The following is an 11002-nucleotide window of genomic DNA, read 5'->3' as shown; positions in this document are numbered from 1 at the left end:
CTGATTGAAAAACATCTATAACTTTCAAATGGTATCACATTTTTTGAATCAGAAACATGTGTCACATTATGTGCTTTGTATACTATAAGATTAAAAATAGAAAAAATGAATTTCATAAAGTTTTGACCAAGATATGGTGGTCGAACATATGAGTTTTTTATATTTTTAGAAAGTTGCAGTAAAAAATCATAATGAATTTTTATTTCAAAGAAAAATACAAAAAAATTTGTGTCACATCCGTAAATGAGTCTTCTTCTTATATCTAAAATCTTATAAAAAATTATTATGATTTGACTATGATTAGGGTGGTCAAATAAACACCTACTTCTTATCTTTTTCCTGAAATTTTAGTGTTACTACATTGAAATTTTATTTTTTAGTCAAATAGATTTATTTAAAAAAAGCAAAAACTAATAGCTTAGAAACTATATTCAATTTTCTACATATTTTATTCTTACATATTTTTGAAATAATGTTGGTAACTTATTCAAATTATAACATCAATTTTACTAACTCTATTTTCTAATTTTCATTGCCACTTAAGGGCCTGTTTGGCCCACCACGATCCTGCACATACCCTCACATCAACAACTTACAAAAGTTGATGCTATATTGGGAGAACATTTTGGATGCTTGCTAAGATGCCTTGGATGTTGTCGATTTGTAGCAAGAAGGTCTGCCCACTGTTACAATGAAGGAAATCAACTCAGTCTTAGGTATATTGGTTGAGTATGCAGCTAGAGAGAGGGATGTGGGCCAAAATATTTTAGAATATTCCCTACTTGATGACTAGGCATCCTCCCATTGGACCTCCTTTGTTTATTCCACCTTTTGATGTAAACCCTAATCAGGGCAATGTTGGCATGATCTTGGGCCTTGATTACAAATGAATATCGTCCATCCATTTCATTTTGACACTATATAAATCCATTTTCCTGTTATTTGTAATAGAAATATTTGTAAGAATTGTCGACTATATGCTACAAGTTTGAATTTAATCATTGAAGTTTGGTGATTTTATTGAGATTTTGAAGCTTTATGTTGCTCTCATGCCTCCAAAATTTAGATTAGATTTTGTTTTCAAGTATTTTAGATTGAATGAAAGAAATTGTTGAATGCATTGGAGTGAAAATTATTTATCCATACCACTAGCTTCTTCCTAATTGTGAGTTGGCCTTATGTGGTCATATGGAATTTAAAATCTAACTTAACTTCAGTTTTTTTTGGATTAAGGAACAAACAGGTTTTGAAGGGACCCAAAACCCTCTTTACAAAATGTTTCTTAAAAAAATAGACATATCAGAGCTAGTAGCCAAAATACAAAAAAAAACCAAAAACCAGAAATCAAACAACAAACTATAGAAAACCTAAGTCAAATTCTTGAGAGCTTGTTTAAGAGCTATTTGTCTTAATTTAATTAGTGCTTAACAATTATATTAGGTAAGTAAACATTATCAATTAATTTAATTTTAAATTATCTGAAATTATGGTTATAAGTCAATGTTTCTTTTTGGAATAAGAATATATACCTTATCTTTCATGTTTTTTGGGGGGGCTAAACTACTTTCATTGTGATGCATTCTCCACTTCCTCTTCTTCCAATTGAGTCATGTTGAGAGAAATCTTTTTTAGATCCTGAATATCTTGATTGGTGGCTCTCTTTTTTAGGTTGGCTCTAGTCCTTTTCGAGGGACTTGTGATCTCATCTTGTATCTTCTCAGGCAAATCCACGTCAACCACCACCCCTTTGTACTAGAGGCCTTCAAGTTTCCCAACCATGGTATTGATGTTTTTTTCGATCTCTTAAACACTTTATTGTTGTAGGTAACAAGGGATATTAGGTTGTCATTAACTTTTTGGAACTTGTTCTTACTCTTTGGTATACATCCAATTGATGGTGTTGATGTTCCTTAGTATGAATTTAAACATCTATAAAATTTAATTTAGATTATTGCACTAAGCTCAAGTGTGTAGAGTTGTTCTTTTATGACAATACCTAGCCTAGTTGAATTTCATTGAATCATTCGCTATCTCTTGCATTCTAGGTTTATGATAGGATTAGAGTAGAGTTTCTTAACCCTTCCTCCTTTGCATTTTATTTGGAAATATTTGTTAGATTAGATTGAGAGATCAAAATTTAAAATCCTAAGCCATTTTAAATCATTAGAAATCCTACTCCATGCGTGATAAGTTTGAATCTTCATAAACAATTGTGTAAGTCCCTTTGTGAAAAAACCATTGAGTGACCCACATGTCAAGAACTGACTGTAGAAACCTTGGAATCATCTTCGTTGATTAGATATTTAACATCTAAGGCAATTTTGTTCAAAAGAGGGTAAAACACTTTGGTATTCTATTATTTGTTCAAAGTGCCTAAAGAAACATCAACAAAATTGGTGCTAGAAGGAGGGCTTGATCATTTGAGTGTTGGATCTTGTCAAGTCACATGACATTTCAATGAATCATCTCAATTTTTTGACCCTCCTCTGTGCTCAACAAAATTGGTGCTAGAAGGAGGGCTCTTTGAGGAATTTTCATTCAAGTTATGAGTTAGAATAGTGTTGCATTTACATAGTGGATTCATGAAATTTGAGCCTTAAGATCCAAAAAATATTAGCCAATTACATTCTACAAAAATAATTTCTATAATTTACAAACTTAAAGCATTTTAACTTTTAAAAAAAGAAAAAATAAGTTAACAAAAAAAAATATCAATTCTAATTCATGGAGAAACAATTTAATAATTAAGAATTAAGAAAACTAGTTGCAATAGTACCTAAGAGGAAGAACTAATAAGATTTCATATTAAAAGTCATTTTTAATAACATTACATAGATGTACATCGATCAATATAATTAGTTTATATTTTTCTAATGTGAATATTCATGTTTAGAAAATTGTCATTATATGACTTTTAAATTGTTTAGTTTTTTAAAATTTATTAATACTCTTATGCATATTTGAAAATCTGAACCACTTTATTGGAGGTATTCATTTCAAAAATTTAAATTGGTTAATGTGTAATATGCACACTCTAATATAACATCTCACTACCTAAGCTCCTATTGATATAAACTCATCTATTGCATTTCTGAAAATGCAAGTGTTTCGAATAACCTTTAATTGTATATTGATATATTAAATTTTAAACTAGTCTATAGACTACATTTTATAATTTTATGTATATTATTATTTAAATTTTCAATCACTTTTAAATAATTACAAAATATAAATCTAAAAATTTGTAATGTAGAATTAATTAATAAATAGCATATATTTTTTTAAAATTATAATGATTTAAGAGAGTATTTTTCAATTGAATAATGTTTATTTTTAAAGATTGTAGCTAAATTATGACAATATATTACTATATTGAGGATATTACTTAATTATAAAACTATAATTTTTAATTTTATAAGAACAAAGTTAATTAGTTAAATTTACTTTCTCATATATGCTTTGACTTTTTTGGCACTCCCCAATCACTATTCTTAAACATCATTGTCAAACATCAATAACAATTTACACCTCATCTAAACTAAAATATGATAAATTGTGTCTTATTTCATTAACTAAAATTGACTTCTTTTAGAATAATTTTATCCAGACTATAACAAACTGATTTGAATGCCCAAAAATAAAATAAAATTCCAACGTACCAGATTGATGATGTTCCTAATCCCAAAACGGTGAGTGCTTGCCGCGTAATCTTGAATTTTATTATTTAATGATAGTGGGGCCAGGAAGCTTTTATAACAGCGTCAAAAGAACTATCTTCTTTTTTATAGTGAAAATTTCAAAAGAAATCTTGATAAATATCTCTTATCTAAACCAAACATTCAAAAACATGCGACGTGCCTGATGACTTTCCGGATAACCTAACTAAATAGATGATGTTAACTCTATAAATACCATGCAACTCCTCATACACCACACCCCAATCCACTCAAACAGAAGGGAAGCCCTTTCTAAGAAGAGTTGTTGTAGAAATCTTGAGATAAAGAGAAGATGGTGGCAGGAAGTTTCAGTATTGACATGGAGTCTCCAGTGGAGGCAAAAAGGCTGTGGAAAGCAACTGTGGACTCCCACAACTTATTGCCAAAGCAAGCACCAGGCCTCATATCAGACATCACACTTGTTCAAGGTGATGGAGGAGTTGGCACCATTCGACACGTTAAGTTCACTCCAGGTAATATTTTGGTTTCACTGTAAACTTGCACCATGAAGATATATTGTTTTTCGATGAAGTTATGAATCATAAGAATTAGAAAAATTGTTACTAATCATACGATATAAAATTGTTATTGCAGCCAACAAGGATTTCAGCTATGTTAAAGAGAAAGTGGACTTAATTGATGAGGCCAACATGGTTTATGGTTACAGCCTCGTGGAAGGAGGAATGTTGGGAGAAAAAGTGGCGTCAGTAAGCCACAAGGTTAAATACGTCCCCAAAGCAGGAGGCGGATCCATTAGTACTTATTCCTGCAACTATGATAGCCTCCCTGGTGTTCCCCATGATGAAGCCAAAATTGAGGAGATCAAGGCCAATAGCACTGGTTTGTTCAAGCAGGTGGAGGAATATCTGGTTGCCAATCCCACTTTATACTGCTAGAATCATCGTGATCCCCCTCTTTTTCTCCATGGCAGTAGCGCCACTTCCTCAATAAAAACGTACTTGTATGGCCAATTGCACTCTTTCTCAGTAAAAATATGTGTCTTAGGGCAATAGTCAACGTTGTTTCAGATTCTAGCCATAGTTTGGCTTCCCAACAAATTAGGAAATTAAAATAATATGTATGTATCTGCTGTAATAATGAGAAAAAGAGTAGCGCTTTCTTAATTATTCAGTTATGGTCATGTAATTTTGAAATATAAGTATATAGTTTGTCTTATGTTCTTAAAGGTTTCATAAATATGGATAACAGAAATAATCTATATATAATCTGAAGTAAATCAGAACTAAAAATTATGATATATGATATTTTATTTGAAATAAATTTGGCATAGAAATTTTTTAATATTGCATAGAATACACAATCATTCATAATATAATAATAATATTTTTACCTAACCTTTAAGCATACGTACATTTATCATATTTTAACATTTTTATTTTTAACATATTTATTTTCTTTTCAAATGACTTCATAATAATTTATTCACATTGCAGTATTTATTTATTAAAAATTTAAATAAAAGCATATTACCATAATAATTTAAGCAAAGTCAAAAATCAAATAATGATCTTTAAATAGGTACAATGTACATAGTCAAGAGTACTCACTTTTCAGCCTTGAGAGTTAATCAACATGCTTTTCTCTAGCTTGTATCAGTTATTTAACTATGGATGTCTTGATGCATTATTACTAGATCAAGAAAAATTATTTAATATCTCACTCATGTAGTAATTTTAGAAGTCTTAGAATAAGGAGGGATATAACTATTCAACTTAGTAATATCTCCTTAGGTTGTATTTATAAATCATATTAATCTTACAAAACTATATTTTGATCTACTCTCTATTGTGCAATTGACATTGATGCTTCTCCAATATTCTACAAGACTTTATTATTATTAACTCTTAATGAAGCCACTTCATTTAAGCAAATGCAACCTACAATAATTGAAATTGATTCAATCTCAAGGTTAAGGTTTGGATTGAGGAACGTAACAATACAAATATTCCAATGCCCCCTCTATTGAAAGCTCCTGATGCTAGGGTTTCTTCGCGAGCCTCCGAGAGAGGTCAGGTTTCCAAAGGCTCATGGTGATTGCCTCTAACTACAGACAAGGTTTATTTCTTGACTTCATGCAACCTCAATGTCGATCCCTCTCGGGTAGAATCTGGTGCAATGGTGGGTTCGAATGCTCATTGGTTTCGACCCTCCTTTCATGATTCATCCCTCCAGTTTTGGACTTGTCCCTCTATCTACAAGTTTTCTCCTCAGCCTCAGGCGACATATTTGGACCGTAGGGTTTGGGCTCTAGTGCTGCTAATTTAAAGACTGGACGCCCCGTTGATCAATTGGTTATTTCCCCTACGAATCCCAATTGAGATTGTAATTTTAACCGTGGGCAGAAGCTTAGTGGAAATAGTGTTTGGACAAATGACGCGAAGACTGGAGACAAGCCTTCTCCTGGATCACAATTTGTTCCTCCTGTGGCCCAGCCAGCAAAGCGTACCCAGAAAGTTGAACTAGGGATGAATGTTCTGCAGGAGGTTGATTAACATGTAGATTGTTTTTTGCCAAACAAGGCTTGATTGGTAGATTTAAGGGATTCTAGCCGAATTTGGAAAAATTGCATAAATGGATATCCAATACTTGGCATCCTATTCTGTCTGGTGATATTCAAATATATCCCTATGCGAGGGGATTTTTTGTTGTATTTTTTTTATAAGGTCAAGATTCGTCACATGGACAATGAACACCTACTAATGTTGAAACCCTGCTACTATTCATTTGATCCTTCCAATGAATCTTTCTTTGTAACTCCGAATTGGGTAAGATTGTCGAACCTTTGCAATTTTGATTTGATTCATGTTTTGAAACCATTAGGAATTCCTTGGGGAATTTTCTTGCAATTGATGAGGGCTCTTCAAAATATCTACACACCACCTATGCTCACATACCAGTCAATATTGACACAACAAAAGACCTCTCAAGAAAGATCTCTCTTAGCACCAAGCATGGATGTTGGAATTAGATCATAATCTATGAAGGTATACCATTTTGATGTCGTAGATGCTAAAATATCGGTCATCTTGCAGTCGAATGTGCAAAACAAAGGATTGATAACAAGGCCACTTGGTGGAAGGATTTCTCCCCCAGCACTTATTTAGTAGAAAAGAAAGAGCCATGTGTGGATGGGAAAGCAGATGTTGAAGCATCAAAGGTGTACTTAGTAGAAAAGATAAAGCCAAGTGTGGATGGGGAGGTTGACTCTAAGGTGCCAATGATATCATCTCGGGAAAAAACTCATAAGATTTCTCTAAATAGACTGCAGCATGCACCAAGGTCTCCAGATGCCCACCTCATTCTGGTTTGGATCAAGCTAAGATTGCCTCTTCACCAAGCAAGTGTGGTGTTGGGATTGATGAAAGCTCAACAATTTTGGCCCCTGATGTAATAGAAGAATACATAGGTAATTTGGGTAGAGCTCATGGAGATGGGGACTCAAAAGGTAAATGGACAATTGCATGAAGAAAAAGAAAGAAAAATGAGGTTAATTTCAACATCCATCTACACTCCCATAATTGATGTGAAGGAAAATCCTAAATCTGCAACCAAGTCTCTATTTTTCCTATTAATGGGATCATACTTTTGTTTTTGATGTGGTTCTGGGATTGTGGTGCCACCTATTAATAGGTAGATTGTCAATTAATAGCTGTTTTTTTTTTGTATGGGGAGTTATGTTGGTTTCCAACCAAAATAAACTTATGAAATATGTATCACTTTTTATTATCAATAAGTATGGGTGCTTCCCCTTGCATCTATTTACCTATAAAATAAAAGGTTTGCATTGAGTGTGATTCCTCAAGAATATCATCAATTGTCTCAAGTAGATTCAATATCCGAGTTAGAAAATTCAAATTTTGGTTAGATACTCTATTTCTATTCTTATGTTCTTTTATGAAAGTTATGTATCCCATATCTATAGGGAGGGAAATTTTGTGGCTACTTATTTTGCCAACCTCGGTGTTGCCAATCTTTTAATGAAAATGCGGGGTCCTAAAAAATCCCCTACCCCTCAAAATCAAGGCAACCATTAATCATGAAAGTCATAAATGTTGATATTGTGATCCCTTTAATGACTATGATGAACTCTTGTCATATCAAGCATAGCTTCACATCAATTTTGGGTAGTTTTTTGGGTTCCTTTCTCTTACAATGTGCTATCCTTCATTTTAGTTTGTTTATTCTCTAGTTCACTATTTCTACTATGGGTGGTGATAGGTGTCATCTTGAGACTATTTCTCATGTTGAAATGAAGATCTACAATTTAGTTTGGTTCGTATCCTAGTTGCTAGTAGAGTTACTCCATGGCTCTAATTTGCAAGCCACCAAGACCTTTGCTAAGGGGTTCAAGAGTTGAATTGTTCCATTTTATGACATGAAATTGGAGATTTTTAAGGAATTAATTAGTCAGATAACAGGGTTATCGATTGAAGGAAGATCTATAGGGATAGAGGCATTATAAGCTACCATGAATAAATTCTTCAAGAAGAAGGAAAAAGAGAAATTGGTGAAGCTCTCATCTGATTGCTATGAGAAAGAATCTAATAAACCTATCTAGGTTACAGTTGCAAAAGAAAATATGAGGTATGCCACTCTTGATGGTAGATTTACTAGCTTGTTTGGGTACCATTTCATTTTATAGAACCATTTTTGTTACAAACAAGTGGATTTTTTCTTTCTTTTTATCTATTTTCTTCCCTTGAATCTAGGATCAGGGATAATAAGAAGAAATATAGAGTCTTAATCCTACATGAGGGTCTAATTTTGTTAATCATGGAGTATGGGAGGTCAATTTCTATCTCAGTTGAGCCCAAACAGAACACCAAAACCTAAAAGACCTATAAGCCTTTCCCTGTCCATTAATCACATATGAGTGCTAACACATAGGACAAATATATTGAGTGTGAAGAGTAGGTTGTTGAGGAAGGTTATGGGGAATCTATGTAGGTTTCTTCAAACCATCCCTTTGAGGATAATCCTGATTATGAGAATGCCTCTAAAAAATGTGATAAAACCCAAATTTATTAGTCGATGGGTTATTTTACTGGTGTATATGATGAGGAAAATTAGTTTCATTCCTCTGTTCAGAAAAGGAGAAATTTTGTTCCAGATAAGGGGAAGGGAAAGAATGGCACCTCAGGGAACAAACATGTGGAAGTAAAATACAAAAGCTACATAGTTGGGAAAACAATGGTGAGAGCCATCTAAAATATTTTTGTACCATAGTGGAGATGGATCATGGAAAGACCAAAGGCAAAGAAACAATGGGGGAGTTTGATAATGATCAAAACATTGAGTAGCTTGAGCTTTTAGAGGATTTTACCTATTTTATTATAGATAAGGATAAGATTTATGATGTTCTTGAACTATTCAAAGAGGGTGTGAGTGGTCAATTCAAACATTCAACATAGTTTTTCTTTGAAATCAACCATATAAATGTAAAGTTAAGGGCTATTAAAAGCGGGTTGGATTTGGTTAACTTGTAATTTGCAAAAATACCCTAGATAAATTAAGCATCTAACACACTAAAGAGAATATTTATTTTTTAAATATCAACTAATGCAACACATAACTCCATTTATAATTTATATCTACTAGAAATTAAACATTTAGGAACATGATTCTTAAATATATTAGCTAAATTATGTAAGCAGAATAAACATCACAATCATTACAACTATCTCTCTAGGGCATCTTAACGTCATTACTTATTCACTACCATAATGACATTTTCTCGCATGATTAACTCATCTATTATTAATCAATCTTAAATCTAATGCATCATATTCATTTCCTTACAAGAGATATGCAACTTACTAGATTATTTACTCAATATGATATGCATACTATTCTACCATTTAGCTAGCATGACATATCTACTTCTTTCAATGCAAAACTAATCCCCTTCATTAAGTTAATTTTATGATCCAAATCCAAATGTGTTTTAATCTTGAACCATTTCCTATCTACATGATCACTATCCATTTATGAAGGTAATTTCAATACTAATGCATAGACATATTTTTTTCTTACTTATCTTTTATCCATACTACACATGTATCTAAGTACCTAAAACAATAATTTCCTTCATCTTGAATCCTAAATGCATTAATGCAAGTATCTTAATTCTTTTATTTAATCTTATATCCTATGCATACTTCATAGCTTCTAATACAATCACACGAATGGCATCTTATCTATATGATATCATTAATTAACCATGATTCCTACATTATAATCATTCCATTTTCTTAAGGTCTACTTCTAGATAATAACCATCCAGATTCTAAACTAATACAATAATAACATGAATCCATTCTATTTCAAGTATAATTCCATTACAACATCTCATAATCTCATTATCATAATTCATGTTGTATTCCTAAGTTACCAACTACAATATAATTATAATTACATAAACGATACAATATGAGAATTGCTCCTTCCTAATACATTATTCATCTATTATTACAAGATAATACATTACATGATTCCAAGATATCCATTACATAAATTTTCTACATGAAACATCCATAAGATTCTATAATGAGAAGAATCCACATACACACATGAAGAATCCAAGAGATCATCCCAATGGTTGAAAAGCACCAACCGCCTGACCATGTGGAGCCAAAGGAATCACCCACCATGCTAGGAGATGATACAAGGTCCAAATACACACTCTAAAACTAAGTTGGCACCTCAAACCAAAGAGACTAAACCACACAAGGACTCTCATGCATGACCAACCACAACATGACAAGAATAAAATCCTAGAGGATTGAAAATCATCAAGGCATAAATGCAACTCATGAACATATATAAATCAAAAGGGGACACATGTAGGAGTGGAGTGTCATCACATGCCATCCTCTAACATAGAATATGCAATAATACAAGGCACAGACCTAATGAAAATGTGGAGCCATCTCAACCTATGAGAGATCAAGGCAGATTGACTTGCCACCGCAATGGCTTTCCCATGCATATCCTAAAACATCCTACCTAGGATCAAGTCATGGAGCTCACAACTATTCATTATCTTGATTGGTGAATTATTTACCCAATCTCATTAATTAATTATTATTTTATCACTTGTTTACATCATGGTAAACTTCCAATGTACATTGACGGTCTGGACTTCATGCATCCTTACAAGGCACCTCATGCAAGCCTATCTCTCTTGACCCCAGTCATCACATGGAAGCCTACTCCCCCTAACATGGCCCAAACAATAATCACAAATGGATCTAATCAACATGGAA

The 11002-nt window shown here is 32.6% G+C and overlaps 1 protein-coding gene across 1 annotated transcript; it reads left to right on the top strand.

The window, feature by feature from the left end:
• Window positions 1-3918: 3918 nt before the first annotated feature.
• LOC131071860 (major strawberry allergen Fra a 1.06) lies at window positions 3919-4653 on the top strand. The gene is made up of 2 exons (XM_058007825.2): window positions 3919-4189; window positions 4311-4653. The coding sequence occupies exons 1-2, from the start codon at window positions 4009-4011 to the stop codon at window positions 4610-4612; spliced, it is 483 nt and encodes a 160-aa protein (XP_057863808.2). The 5' UTR covers window positions 3919-4008; the 3' UTR covers window positions 4613-4653.
• Window positions 4654-11002: the final 6349 nt, after the last annotated feature.

The sequence above is a fragment of the Cryptomeria japonica genome, chromosome 9 (genome assembly GCF_030272615.1).
Source record: "Cryptomeria japonica chromosome 9, Sugi_1.0, whole genome shotgun sequence".
NCBI lineage: Eukaryota > Viridiplantae > Streptophyta > Pinopsida > Cupressales > Cupressaceae > Cryptomeria > Cryptomeria japonica.
This window is presented reverse-complemented; position numbering and strand designations above follow the sequence as displayed.